This window comes from Danio rerio, chromosome 13, assembly GCF_052040795.2.
Source record: "Danio rerio strain M-AB ecotype USA chromosome 13, GRCz13ab, whole genome shotgun sequence".
NCBI lineage: Eukaryota > Metazoa > Chordata > Actinopteri > Cypriniformes > Danionidae > Danio > Danio rerio.
This window is the reverse complement of record NC_141033.1, coordinates 25,544,647-25,560,636: the sequence shown is the minus strand read 5'-3', so window position 1 is coordinate 25,560,636 and position 15,990 is coordinate 25,544,647. Positions and strand designations below refer to the sequence as shown.

The window sequence follows — 15,990 nt, the reverse complement described above, 5'->3', positions numbered from 1 at the left end:
TGATGTCCCACCTGAGGTATAGTGAGGCTGGTACTGTATTTACCTCTGTTGTGCTGCAGCAGGACGATTGTAGGGTTGACGCTGCTGGTCGGAGGGAATGAAGAGGACACTTTGGCTGATGAGTTAAAAGCACTCGGCTGATCAAGGCAGGACGTGAGCTGAAACTGACTCTCACTTACAGCAGAATCCTGCTGAGGAGACACACACGACTTCAGTGACACATGCTGGATGTGAGCTAATATAGACAACTTTAAATTTCCCAGGATTCCCCTTTGAGTGAGGATTTACATAGATTTTGCATTCACTGAGCATCTCTCCCAAGCAAATGACTTTCACAAAGATTCATCTGCAATGCTGCTGAAGACAATAACAATTGCACAATAACACTTCATTTGATTACTTCTAATTGTGTCTCATATAGAATGTCATCAAAACCATGTGTTTTAATGATTAGTTTATAAAAACCTGTATTAAAAATAACTAAACAGGTAGTGTTACTTTTATATTTAAATTATATCCCAGAATGTATTAATATCTTTATTCTATTTAGTAATTATTAATCATCATTAATTAATTAAATCATTAATCACATTTTCATTTTAGTTTGAGTCATTTTGCGTTTGTTGTTTAGCCCTAGTTTTATTTCATTTAGTTTCTATTTAGTGTTAATTTTGGTCATTTTACTTAGTTACAGTAGCTTCAACTTTATTTTGATTCAATCAGCTGCAAAGGCAACATTTTCATTTGTTGCATGTTTTCCAGTTAATATTAATATTTTATTCATTCAAATTTTTCACTAACAAAACTTATCATTATTTTAATGGAATTAATTAGTACAGCAGATAATTTAATGAATGCATAAAGTGATTATGGTACCTTGACCTCGGTTGCTTCCCCTTTTGATACTATAAATTTGACTTTATATTGAAACTGTAATTTCCTTAAAAAAATAAAAGTAGTAGCAGCTAGCTCAATTCTGTAATTTATGTAACCAACATCATTTCATCAACTAAAAAATGTCAATAGAAGTCACTCTGTTAAACCGTTTAATATCAAAAGCTGTCAAAGCAGAGAGCGAGGTCACATCATGCAGTTTAAGAGCATTTTTTTATCTTAAACTGGGAAATTTTTAATTGAATATAAAATAGGTCTAGAAATGCCATCTTCCTTTTAAAATATTGGAAACATTTAAGTCTCTACACTTTAAATGGCTTAAAAATTGAGGAGTTCCTCAGAGTCATCTCTGTTTAATTAGCACTTATAATAGCTTCTAAATGACATTTTTGCAAGACAGCCAAGAATTGCTAACAAAGAAGAGGCTCAGACATGGTGACTCACCTTAGTCGGTGTCTCATTGACTTGAGTTGAATTTAAATCAGCTCTGGTGTTGTTTACACTTCTCTCAGCCAGACTTGTTTCTGTGGCATCTCCATTGACCGTACCAATCCATCCACCTGCAACAAACCCAAACAGTTTGCATTCTCATAGGATCTGTGCATCTCCAAGGAACTTCTTACAACCTAAAAAGGCATAAATGTGAAGTAAAGCTGCCTGCGCTTGGCAGCGATGCTGTTTGTTTCCAGCACAAACCAGAATTTATGCCACAACAAGATTCCTTAATCCTCCATTAAGCGAATCACCAGCCAGAATCTGTCAGAACTGAACCACACAGAAAGTCTTCCTCCACAGAGATGCTAATTTATGACTGGAAAAAAATGAGTCTCTGAACTTTGTCACGAGAACAAGGGGACCATTGAACCCACTGTAAGAAGTGTTTGTTCCAATGGCCTTTTTATTCAGGCACAACAACAATTAAGGCATCTCTCCCAAGTGCTGGCAGGCGGCCATGATAGTTCCACCATAGAGATGGAGAAAACGTCCACGCAGAAGGTCCCCATTTCCAGAGCTCAAAGTGGGTGTAAACAAAAGGCATCTTTGATTGTCCCCTGTTAATATTAACAGTTATTTGAGCAATGAAGCTGACTGTCAAACAATGCTGTTCATGTTTCAAGTGATCACAATATTTTCTGTATGATTTACAGCACAGTTTAGATCTGTTTGGAAAATAACCACATAATCCCCATTGACTGTCAAAATAATGTGTCAAGAGGATGCTTTAGAAAGCACTACTTCTATGAATAGAGATTTTATCCAGTTAATAATCCCTTTTTAGTGTGCGTGTTTTGTAGCTACCAGATTCCAAAATTTTTTTTAAAAACAAATAAATACATAAATAAAAATAAAATAAAATTCTATTTAATTTAATTTAAAAATGAAAAATAAATTAAATTAAATTAAATTAAATTAAAAATTAAATTAAATTAAATTAAATTAAATTAAATTAAATTAAATTAAATTAAATTAAATTAAATTAAATTAAATTAAATTAAATTAAATTAAATTAAATTAAATTAAATTAAATTATAAAATAAAATAAAACAAAACTAAACTAAACTAAACTAAACTAAACTAAACTAAACTAAACTAAACAAAATACACGTCAGTCATAACATTATGGCCACACAGCTAGTCACAAGTGCAACCTATTTGGCCCACAAAACAGCAGTCACATTGATTTACTTTGGTGGCAGTAGATTTTCTGTGAAATATGGTTCCATAATCCCGAAATTAGTACAGTACCTCCAGTTTCCATATATTGTGGTGGTGATTCAGCATTCACCTGTTTTTCCAAGTTAAACCCTAAATATTTGACTGGGTTCCTATCAAGTGAATTCTAAGACCAGTGCATTAACAGAAACTTAGCTACATTTTTCTTGAACCATTCTTGATGACACTGGCAGTCTGGCACAGTGCACTATCCTGTTGCCATGAATGGATGCACTATATCAATGATCACACTCCTGACAGCTGTCAGGGATTGTGCTGTTGGGATAATGGGGCTTAATGCGTCCCTAGAAAACATCACCCACAGCATAAAACTGCTGCTGTGGGTTGTTGTTGCCCAATGGTGTCTCCCAGTGCTGCAGCCTCTGTTGATAATCACTGTGTTTGTACACATTGGCATGATGCACCAGCAATATTGCTTCATCATTCTAGGCCACTTTCTTCCACCTATCAACAGTTTAATCTTGATAAACTTAGGCCATTTTCAAGCCTTATTGGCAATGCTGTAAAGCTGCCTTGAGGACCTGGTTAGGTCATCGGCTACACAGAATTCAGTAATGAACTGTTTGCTATGACACATTACCTTGGTCACCACTGTTGTAGCTGCTGGTGATTTGTTGCACTGTGACCCTTCAGTCACTATGATCAATGCTCAAGTCTCTGCAGCCCTTTGGCATCAGTGAGCTGTAGGTGACACACGGCTGGACAACAGTTAATCATTTTACCACCTGTGCACCACTTTTGAAGCCAGAATGTGTGCTGTTTCTGAGAATTTTGATGTTTGTCATCAGACTTTGTCCATTTAAGGTTCGGGTGAACCAGAACTTGTTGCTGATTTTTACGTCAATATGATTTACAACAGAAATTAAATATTGAGTAGGGGGCTGGGTTTTATTTCTGCATTCCTTCTCTCATCTTTCACACACTTAAAACTAATTGTTGGATGGGCGTGGCTAAGCATAGTCGTCAAACTGACAGAAGTTTCAATCCAAGTGCATCACACATAAAGTGGTCAAATTTGTAAATGTAAAACAAATCATCACTCTTTAAAGGCAAATGCAACTGCTATTATGCATTCTGTGGAAATAGTACTTTAAGGCCTTGTCCAAACTGCTTCAAAACTATTGCAAAACATGGGCACATCTGTAGTGATGCACTGTACATCAAAGTAGTTCTTTTCAAATGGATAAGTTTCTTGGCTAATCAAGTGCACCACCAAGCATATTGGCATGTTGTCAATATGTCTAATTGTAAGTTTTTTATTAAAAACTGTGATTCCTCAATAATAATAAAATACAAGAGCAAAACATTGCATTCAAATTAAACCATAAAATCAATTTCTCAGTCTTAATCCTGCTTCATGAAATATATTCAGAGCACTCTCCTAATGATACATTGCCGACTCACCTTTGGCAGGGCTGACGGATGGCTCTTGGCTTGTGCCGTCCTCATCATCGATGTGCACTAACGTGGCCCTCAAAGTAACTGCACCCTTGCCCTTGCAAACACGGGTCGGGTCCAGCTCTGAAAAACCAACAAAACTCACTTAATCCTTTCAAAGCACCAAGTAAAGCATGCAAAATGTCCATTAAATTTGAAAATCCCCAAATGCTCTTCTTACCAGTAGGCATGAGGTCAGGAGAACTCTTCATGATCCTCAACGGTGTTACTCGCACAGCAGATACAGTGCGCCTACAGGGTGGACGTGCTTTAAGTCACATACAAACATGAGTGAGATGGGAAAAAAAGGGTAAAAGCTATCAAAAATAGCTATTATAATTGCATTTATCATTACTTTCGACCTCCCCTGTGACATTTTTGGTCACTGTTGAGAACCATTGCATTAGCTTTACCGAATTACTATTAGACTTTGCTGAGAACAACAGCATTATTAATGGTCATACAGTGAGCCGAGGGCTTTTTAAGTTCTAGGAAGATTGTAATCACTGTGTTCTCCGCTGGCTGGCACAAATATCAAGGAAAGATGGATGAACGGAAGGAAATGGGGGCCTGGCAGTGCAAATCCTGATTCAACAATGACTCAAGCCAGAGAGGAAGACAGAGAGAGTCTGTTTGTGATTGCTTACTCATGAGCCGCTTGCATCAAGACATTAGACAGCTTTTATTCCTTACTATTATGTATTAATGTTTTGATCGAGGCTTAAAGGAACACTCCACTTTTTTTGAAAATTGAATAAAATACCCTAGAGCAGTGGTTCTTAAACTTTTTTCATCAAGTATACAACCTCAGAAAATAATTGTTCCTCCAAGTACCACCATAATGACAGGTTATTGAAATACAGTAGGGTAGATTAAATCTTATAGTTATAAATATTTATTATTGTCAGCCACTTTAACCGTTATAACAAGATCGAACATTAACACTGTACTGTGCTTACAGGTAAAAAAAAAAAAAAAAAACAGGTAAAACGTCAACGTTTAAATGAAAACATGCTTTCAAAACCTAATTAAAAATGGCACTGTTCCTAAAAAGTAAAAAGAAAACTGCAGTACTTGAATGTAAAGTATAAACAAATAGTAACCTATTAATCAAAACCTGGAAATGTTCCTTGATACATTTTAAAATATATGTTACATGTACATATGACTTATTTGTATATCTTTGAAATCTAAACATTAACCTGTATTTTAAATATATGAATTCAGATCTGCTTACTAGGCATTAGAGTAGGCTTTGTGTGTCAGAAAATTCATTCAACTTTACCTGTCATCATTGGAATATATAAAAATACAGGATATGCCCCCAACAACTTTTACAAATATGGGGAGAAAATTAGCTTCAAATGATAGAATACATAACAAACATTGGAAAATTGAAAATAAAGTAAAAGGTTTAGCCTATTAAAATTTTTTTACTGATCATATCGGTGTTATCATCTGTGTTATCACTAGTGGTATACACGTACCACATTTTTAAAGCCACTGCCCTAGAGTTAAACAGTTTTACCATTTTAAAAATCCATTCAGCTAATTTCCAGCTCTGGCGGCAGCACTTTTAGCTTAGCTTAGCTTAGCTTAGCTTAGCATAGATAATTGTCAAGGGCTGTGTAATATCATTGTGCCTGCTGCAGCCATGGTATGGCAGCAGTTTCTGGCTTATTACAGAGAAATGAGAGTATAGTTTCTAGACATGTCGGACTAAAAAATAGCAACTTATCATTTCGGGTCTGCCTTAGTACACAATAAAACTACCGCAGACTCAAGTTGGAAGTGGGAAATTGGAAAATAACCGAAACTTTAGTTATTTTTTAGCAAGAGGCTAATGGTCTAATCTGATTCAATGATCTATGCTAAGCTAAGCTAAAAGTGCTCCCACCAGATCCGCTGAATGAAATCAACGACTGTTAAACTCTCCGAGAGTTATAAAAACCTATTATCAAAAAAAAATAAAGCGTTACTTCGAATGATACTTTAAAGTGTACTAATCAAATTGCTGATGTTAGACTAGACTGGATAGATGGATGTAAAGAGACATTTCTATTTTTGATAGAATTTTATATACTGTATATATTATATATCTTATATCTGATATATTTATATATCAGTATTTTATATATCATTTGTATATATCAGGGATGCATGATATATCAGCGGCCATATCGTTATCGGCCGATAAATACTATTCTTAATGTTATTGTTGATCCGATATCAAGGTTAGGACGATATCTTTAAGCCGATAGATTACGTAACTGTACAGATCTGCCTGCCTCGTGCATGCGTGGGAACTTGCCCAGACTTGTCCGGTGCTTGACCAGTTTGTCTGCACTATAAGGGAGCATTCCTGACTTTGTTTATTTCTTCAAAGTCCGTCATTTCTTTGTGTGGTATTGCTGTGTATTAATATCTTAGTAAGTAACCATATTACTTTTCAATGTAGATGTTTGATAGAGTGTCATTGTGTATTTTGGTTTAAATTGCTTTGACAAAGCCTTCACAGCAGCCGTGTTGCTCTGATTAATGAATATCTGTTATTAATAAATTGTGAGTATATACATATTAAAAACTGTCAAGCTTTAAAAAAATGTGCTGCTCTTGTCAATATCTGTGTTGCAATTGCTTTGAATGTTTTATTCATGTAATTGTGAATAAAGGTCAGGCGGGCCGGTGAAGCCTTAAGAAACTGGATAAAAGTGTGGCATGCTTACCAGGAGCTGCATCAAATTTCCCTGTGCCCTCTGCTGGAGAGCCCTGCAAATGAAAATGAGTGAAAGGGGAGATGAAGAGAGGTGCTGAGGCAGGGAACAACGTTGCTTAGCATGTCATTAGAAAAGAGAACAAAGAATAGTGAGTGGCTGGTGATCAAGACTCGTCAACAACACATCCTCATCACATATCCACATGTTCTTTAGTGTGTTTACAGCTAAATTGCAAAAAGCACTTGTGGAGAAATGATTCACTTTTTGTCACCACAAAGGTGTATTTCATGATATGGTTTTATATTTTTAGTAAACGTATGTACAAAAAGGCAAATTACAAGCACTTTATATTTGACAGGACTTTTTTTTTTAGTAATTTTTAGGATTTACTTAAGAACTGTGTACATAAACAAGATGACCAAAAAAACACGCTTTATTCTGTGCTCACTATGTATAACGTCTCATGGTCCCAAGTTTATATTTGACAAAAAAAAGGTTTAAGACAATTCTAACTTTCTTCCCTCACAATTTCAAGTTCACAGAATATCAGTCAGTTTTCAGGCTATAAACATTTTTTTAATCATAATCTTGCAATTGTGTGAAAATAAAGTCAAATCAGCAAGACATTATCTCGCAAAGTTGCATTTCGGACCATTACTGTATATATTATTTGATTCTGAAAGGAAAAAAGTCAGATTTGTAACATTTACTCATACAAAAAATTGTTTTGCTTTCCAGCTCAATACTTTTTTATTACTATTTTCAAAAATTGACTGTGACTGCAATAAACATTTTTTATTCAATTGCAGAAACAGGTTTCCATCCATTTTCACTCAAAACAACTTAAAAAAATGTGGCAACGTAAAAATTGTATATATATATATATATATATATATATATATATATATATATATATATATATATATATATATATATATATATATATATATATGCCTGATCTCACTAATTCTGAACAAAATGTCACATATCTAATAAAAGATCGGTCTGGCTACATGGTACAATTTCCGCCTGAATAATGTTACAAACAATATTGAATGTGATGCTGCTGATGCATGAAGAGAGTGATTATCCCTCTAACTGATGTCTAACACCTGAGGCTGTGCTTTACACTGAAACAAGATACAAAGAGACCTGTTACAGAACATTGGCAGAGAAAGAAAATATGGGTCAGCCAACATGTATATGTTTCAGTAGCTTTCAACAACTGATCTGACTGTCCTTAAAAGTGTTTGCCAATTTACAATTCTGATACTGATTACAATTTATATGGTAATTACTATTTGCCTAATCAGTAAGATGTAAAATAAAGAGTATATCTTTATCCACAAATCAATGTTTTGGTTTATTTATTAATGTAAACTTAAAAAATATCAGTAACTTTACAGTTGCTCGTAACTGAAGTGCATTTCGGGATCTCTGCTCAGACAACTTTTGATGCTGAAATGTATAAAAATGAATTAATTTTAATTTTAAATTAATTTTTTGGAATTAATTTATTGTTTAAAAAGTAATAATATGTTTAGAAATAAATCTGTAAAATGAGAGAAAATGTGTTCACTACCCAGCTTTGAACATCAGCTTAAATGGCCAACCCACACAAACTACTAAAAAATGTCCATAAAAGTCACTTTGTTAAACTTTACAACATTAAAGTTGCCAGATTAAATATCAAGGTCACATAATGCAATTCAGAAGAATAAATAAATAAAGTCCAAAGAATTTTTTTTTAATTTATTGTTTACAGCGTATACCTTCAAGTCAACTGTCTTGAGTCAACTTTATCTCACTAAAGTAATTAATAATGACTAAATGTTTAAGAATTGTGGTCATACATTTTTTCTCTATTTCTGCTATTTTTACTGCTTATTTTTCATGGCTGCACAATATTGGAAAAAACAGACATTGCAATATTATGTTTGTTTTCAACCTTGTTGAAAAAGAATTCATAGTTTTAGATTAATTAGATTATTTGTATGGAATTTAATCTTGCATATATATATATATATATATATATATATATATATATATATATATATATATATATATATATATATATATATATATATATATATATATATATATATAGTTGAAGTCAGAATTTAGCCCCCTTTGAATTTTGAATAAGGAAGGAAATTTTCACAGTTTGTCTGATAATATTTTTTCTTCTGAAGAAAGTCTTGTTTGCTTTATTTCGGATAGAAAAAAAGTTTTGTATACATAGAAAATAGCAGTCCTGGATGATTGCAGATATTCCTGTCACATTTCTAATGGATCTTGATGTAAACATCAACCATCTGTCTCAAATACTTATTATAGCCAACAATTATTGTCTATAGGAAACTAAAACCAGATAATTAGTCAGATAATTAAACTAATTTAAACAGCGTCTATATCTGAATGCAAGTATGCGATGTATAAATAATACTGAAACATTATTCCCAGTGGTTCAGAAAAACACCTGCAACCACAGGATTTATACATATCATTCTAAATTTGGAAGACTTGTTGAGTAGTTACACAATAGCAATTTGGTAACTCAATAATGCACAAATAAGATGTTTATATAACGCACTTAGAATGTAAACTGAATTAGATAACCAAGAGTCACTTTCCACTGTAAATTTAAAAACAGGTCCAATAAACAACAGCTGCATGCATCAATCTATCAATCAAAAGGATCCCTTATACTCCACAGTGTAGCCAGTGTAGAAAATAAGCAACTAATCCAGATTTAGCTCCAGCTTTTGAGGCATTTACTAAACTAATCTAAAGCCAAATTAGCGAATAAACATTACAAAACAGATTTAAATCTGCATGTTATTCATACCGACTCACAATTACTCTGCATTTTCAAGCTCACCTGAACCGACCTTCAACTTCAGCTGAGCTTAACTTGGTTTAAAGTCCTAGTAAACATCCAAACAGGCACGACGCCCTTTTAAATGCCCTTTGTTTGTGGCCTATCATACAAATCCAGTCCATCATGTCCCTTTCTCTTCAAAGAACTGAATCTCACCCATGCTTTGCCTCCAAGATGGAGCTGTCAGCACCTGCCACCTGGGAATGTGGCACCTACTTAGCATGCGATGAACGAATTACAGCATCCTACTTTCCATCCAACCTCTCTGGAACGCCAAACACCTCATGATCCTATGAACTATATTGAGATAACTGTAAGATAGCAGAGGAAATATTTTATTATATCTGAATGTTTGTCATGCTGATATGACGAACTTGTGATTGTGGCTCATTTTAGGAGTATCAGGCTGGGCCATGATGAATCAGACTTTTTTAAAGTAAACAAGGTCAGGTTCATCTGATGTGTTACAGACACCTAGTTCCCATGGAATTAACACTCGCTGAGCACTAAATGTGAAAAACAGCACTGCACTCAAAAAATGATTTAAAAAAATTTAAAGTCTGTTTTGTACTTATATAAACTACACTGTAAAAATGCTGGGTTCCACACAATCGATTTGTGTTGGGGCAACATGAAAGAATTAAGTTAACTTATTAAACTTTTACAAATTCAAGTAGATTGAACATAAAACAATCAAAAAACGAAAGGGGTTTGGATCAAGAGGCAACCTCCTGCTTTCTCTCTTGAAGCAAATACGGAAGTAACTGAAACTTTACTGTTGTTATATAAAATATATTATTAGAAGTAGTAGTAGTAGTAGTGGTAGTAGTAGTAGTATTACTACAGGTTAATAGTATTATTGAGTGATATGTCTACTTATAATAGTATTATTTTATGTCTTTTGTTTTATAATTACAGTAATAAATTATTATTACAGTAATTACAGTAGTATTTATAGGTAATTGGATCGAACAATATGATAACCATAATGATTATATATCACTTTGAATCAATTGGTATAACTCTAATTGGGAAGTGATTATTCTGAACTATTTCAAAGTAGTATTTAAAATTCTGTAAACATTCATATTATTTGTATAAGTCATGTGCAACTAGGGCTGGGTGATGATTCGATATCGATAATTATCACGGTATAACATTTTTTGATAAAATGATAATGACAGTTCGATGATTGCGTGATAATATTTACGTAGGCTACTATGTGTAACGTTGTGCAAGCATTTTGCAGTCTGCCCTTCCGGATGCCGCAGGCCTTACAAGTTTACAGCCATACAGTGTTAGTTGTACTTAGGAGTTAAGAGTAAGAAAAAAGGGTAAAAAAGGTCAGAGCCACAGACAAGAAAAGTCACTAGACCACAGTCATGAGCTACGTAGTTTTTTGCCATCCGACACAAAACAGCAACGTGCACTGCAAACTGCGCAGACAACTCGTGTCATCAAAAGCAGGCAACACCACAAGCCTGTTTTATCATTTAAAACAAGACCACTCTTATGAAGATGCTAAGAAATTACAGACCTAAACAAGTGCTGGAAAACCAGGGCAACTAACCAGCAGAGTTTCATGTCATCATTTTCGAAAGCTGTGCCTTAGGAGAAAAAACCCCCGAAAAGACAGACGAAATATATGACAACACAATCTCAAACACATCCCAATGAACACTTGAAGCTTGCTCTACAGGCTGCATTAAGGATATTTACACCACAACATTTACACTAATAAAAATAATATAATGAAGTAGCAAATTGAAAGGATCAAACTAAAAATTGTTGAACTCGAGTAAGAAATATAAAATATAAGAAATATAACAAAACATTTCTAATTCATAAATAACCCCTTACCTCGCTAAAACTGATGAAAAGAAAAAAAGTCCTTCAGCGCAGTGCGCCGCATTCTTCCCTATTCTGAATAAAATAAATATAAAGATGACGTTCCCCTCTTACCTGATGTCTTTAACTATACATTTTCTACGTGTTTGCAAAATGGAAGTCGTACAACATCTTCCTTTTTCACCTTACTCTGAAAAAAGAGTGAAGTTGAGGAGATAGGGTAGCTCAATATTGTCTGGAAAGAGCCAAGCCAAAAAATAACGTACAAATCAATCTAAATAAAAATAAACAAAACTCACAAAATTTCTCAAAGTTTGCAAAAGTAATGCAAAATAATTTTACCCAAACAAAAGTTAAGCAAAAACAACGAAAATCATAATCATGTGAGCAAAATACACCAAAAATGAGATCAAAGGAAAAAGCGCGCTCTCGCTTTTCATATCCCCGCGCCATCTCCGCCTCGCCTCCGAAACGCGGCCAGCTGCAGACTGCAGTGAACAATGCTAAGCTGACTCTCTGCTTTTTCGCTGATCCACTGCCATGTCCCGCTATACATGGGGGCAAAAAAACAACCTGTACGGCTCCGTGCATGTTTTCGTTGTGATGCGCGATTTGTAAAATAGGAGTCTTCACAGGCCTATTTGTGCTTTGTACTTTGGAAGGGCACTTTCTATTCAAGACTAAAAAGGGCATGTGCACTGCACAGGTTGAGCCCTATAGAGTGGAGGAACTATGACGTCAATTTGTATGCAAAAACCCGGAAGCGAGTTAGCATTTTAGCACTTCCGGTTCCCTCGTCCCAAAGTCAATGGGTTTTTTGAATGGGATTTTAGTAAAATTACTTAAATAAGGTCCGTAGCTAACATAAATTCAAGATATTTTCATGTTTTGTTCTAAGACATAAAACACATCAGTTACAGCACACTGTTGAATTTTTAATTCAGCCATGCTTCTTTAAAAAGACGGTTGTTATCAAGTTGCTAAATGGGACTACAGGCGGCGTCAGAGACATTATACGTTATCGAGCTGATCTGGTCTGGAGCGCAGCTCGCTTGTGTTGGGCATTTGGATTTGTCTGTTATTTAGGTATTTTCATGAATAGTATTTTATAGTTTTTTGTGTTTTTCTAATTAAGAATTCAGATTGTGTATAGATAATGCCTTCACATGTAAAGGCTGTCGAGACAGATTCATTTGTTGATCATTTGTTTTAATTAAACTATAATATGAAGATACTGCTCCCCAGTGCAGCCTGTCTCTCTCCTGCCCTCAGTAATGCAAACGTGTGAATAAATGTGTAAAAATACAGACATATTAACTGTCATTTTAATGTGATCAAGTGATTTTTCGTCTTTTTTATTCACCTTAACACATTTTACTCAGTCATATAACAGCAATATTTACACTCTGTACTCTCGCTGTATGTCGTGACATAATAGGAATATTGAATGTTGCTCTGTGTCCATCATGATGGAACTTGCAGCCATTTGAAAAACTTGTTCCTCCTCACGCCTCATTTCCGTCATCTGTTAAGGTAAGCAGGCTGTGTGCGCGAGCGATACACTTATTTAAATATGTCTGATGAAAGTACTATATAGGCAGATTTATACACGCAGTTTTAAAACTTTTAGAACAACCACTAAGCAAAACAGATGTATTTCCCATGTAAAAACTATCCAAAAGGCACATAGGTCTATGTATTTTTGTGTATTTATTTGTTTATAATATATTGTGTGGATTATAATATAATAAACAGAGAGATTAACTCTTTGTCATGGACATTATTTCTAAAATTAAGCTAGATAAGTTGTCTGTAGCAGGGTGGGGCTGACGTCACAGACGAGCGCCCCGAGGGCACTGTAGTACGTTTATTGCCTAATGTTAGCTTTTTAACTCTTGCGTTTGCATTTAAGATACAAAAGTGCTCCAAGTTGTATTGTCGCATGAGGATTATCCAGCTGAACAAAACGTGTAAGTGTAATGAACTGTGTTTGAACACAGAGCCTATTATTTGCAATTTTCGAAAAGCATATGGGAAAATCCTATAGGGATTTTCACGAGGGAACCAGTTTTATGCTAGCAGCCGATTAGCCAACAAAGTGACGTCATAGTTCCTCCACTCTATGTGTGCACGTGCCTGATGCGATGTCAAGCTGCACACACTTGATTATGTAATGCGTGGATGTGTATCACAGCGCAAAGCATAACTAAACCTTTACATGTCCATGTTTAATCAGTCATCGATAAGATCTATTGATTAAAGTGTTATTGACAATCAATAGATCACCAAGTAATCGTTAGCAACCCTAAATAAAATATATTAAAGTATATTTCATCCTAATACATCCAAATTCATCCAAAACTGAAAAATTCTGTGACCATTAAGTCACCTTTACTTGTTGAACAATAATATCCAATAACTTGTAATGTCTTTGGTTGTTAAAAACTTGAAAAGTAAATGCTGAATTTAGATTGTTCTTTTTTTTATTATTTTATTATTTATATTGTCAGACAGCTAAAACATTTAACTAAATGTGTTAAATCAGCTGCACAAAGCGATTGGCATACTGAAAATCGTATAAAATTGATAGATAGAAAGATTTTACGTTTATCGTGATAAATATCGATATCGACTGATATGAAAAAAATTATCGTGATCATTTTTTTTTGCCTTATCGCCCAGCTCTATGTGCAACCATACAATAGCTCAAAATCACGTTTGTTCATCAGATATCTTCATTCTGCTCCAATTTTTTTCATGTAAAGTAGCATTTTTTGACCGAACATATAAACTTTGTGAACAAATTGCTGGAAACGTTTTGCATTGTGCCTGGTAACTGCAGGACTCTTTCAGCTGGCTTTCTCAGGGCAAAGCAGTAAAAAAAGAGAAATAGCAGCAGAGCAAAGGCTCATGTCAGACAAGGGACCACGTCTTTGTTTCAGACTCAAAACACTGGCTCAGATCTCAGGCAGGCTGTAACTCTCAGATCCACATTTATGCCTCATGAAGCCACTGGTGAGAAAGTAGGGGCCTCCTGCAAGGGCATTTAGTGGCTCGATAAATCAATTCCTCCACTGAGTCTCTCACATTTCTCAACATTTCAGCTCACTGAAAGCCCATTACAAACATTACTGTTTCTTTATAAAGAAAACTTTTCCTGAAAATGAAAATCCATCTATATAGTGACCGTAAGTTGCCCTACTGTTAACGTCCACTCTCAGGAATTATGATTCAATGCAAAACTGTCACTGTTTAAAAGGATTAAACAGATCTAATGAAGCTATTCATCTAACTTTAAACAGTGAAGTGTCTGTTTACTGTGCACAGATATTATGGTACGCATACACAGACACATTATGGTATGCATACACAAAATATATATAATGTGAAAAGTAGACATTCACAGTATTGTATGTGCAACACTTGCCCACATGCCTTTTCATTAAAGGGGTGGTCCACTAGTTTACGTGTAATATAGCTGTGTGAAAATAAACTACATCTCTGAATGTAATACACTCAAGCGCTATGCAAAGAGAAATTGGCTTTTACAGAATTAGCTTAGCAAAGCCTACATTGAACGAAGTTTGGGGACTACAAAAAAAAATACATCTGGGCTAGTGAGATCACAAACGCTTCAGGTTACACGCACACCCCAGGCAGCAAAGGGGGCATGGCCAGAGGCACTGTAATGCTGTAAAGTAGCAGAGAAAGCTAAAATGCCACCGAAGCACTGCTATTTCCACAGACCTTGTTCTGTTTCTGTATTTGGGCTTTAAAATGAAACAGGACAAAAAGAGAATTGCTTACAATTAAAATTTAATTATGTTACAGTGAATTATAAAAAAAGATATAGCTCTAGCATTTGACAAAGGACAGCTTCCAGAATCTCTTCCAGGTTAGTGCTGGATTCAGCTAAAACTCCTCAAAGAGGGAGCAGCTCCAACCATAATAGAGAAAGCTGTGGATTATGAGCCCCAATATGTAAGTGTTTCTATTTGTTAAAATTGATCTATTACATGCATAGTTTCTAGCGTTAACGGTATGTTGTAGCAAAGATGTAAACAGTGATGTAAACAACAGGAAACGCTGTTTGGCACCGCTAACAATTTAGCTACAAATTCATATTTATCAGTCAAACCCCTGTTAACACCCACAATCTTCAGCAGCGATTCACCAATTTGTGACTCACAGCACATTATGTTAGCTGACCAATCAGAGCCTCTTGAGGGCGGGCCTTCTGAGTAACTACGAAATATGATCGTTATTTTCATGTAAGCTGAGTAGCAGTATATAATTAAAGTAAGACACCGTATATGAAATAAGAACGCAATTTTTTTTACAAATAAAGCATGAAGACACATTGCTTTGCACCCCATAAACACAACAAAGCCTTAAAAAATACACTCTGGACCACTGCTTAAATAATATTGAAATCATGCATTTATTGATTAATTTAATTTTATTTCATTTTCATCAATA

At 34.7% G+C, this 15,990-nt stretch overlaps 1 protein-coding gene and 1 long non-coding RNA gene across 51 annotated transcripts in view; one reads left to right on the top strand and one right to left on the bottom strand.

The window, feature by feature from the left end:
* sorbs1 (sorbin and SH3 domain containing 1) overlaps positions 1-15,990 on the bottom strand; it is a 91,565-nt gene that overhangs the window by 59,094 nt on the left and 16,481 nt on the right. For 26 of the 50 annotated variants that reach the window (XM_087279206.1, XM_087279214.1, XM_087279219.1 and 23 more), the window contains exons 2-6: positions 6,792-6,834; positions 4,247-4,333; positions 4,033-4,149; positions 1,339-1,454; positions 44-191 (exon numbers count right to left, since the gene is read on the bottom strand). In XM_087279206.1, coding sequence (XP_087135332.1) covers positions 44-191; positions 1,339-1,454; positions 4,033-4,149; positions 4,247-4,333; positions 6,792-6,834 — 511 coding nt within the window. Of the gene's footprint in view, positions 1-43; positions 192-1,338; positions 1,455-4,032; positions 4,150-4,246; positions 4,334-6,791; positions 6,835-9,663; positions 9,811-15,990 lie in introns of those variants that run through there. The other 24 variants (XM_087279207.1, XM_087279231.1, XM_087279209.1 and 21 more) reach the window with 4 other exon arrangements.
* Positions 1-15,990, top strand: part of LOC147841059 (uncharacterized) — a 141,413-nt gene that overhangs the window by 120,099 nt on the left and 5,324 nt on the right. The gene's annotated exons all lie outside the window — the stretch shown is intronic.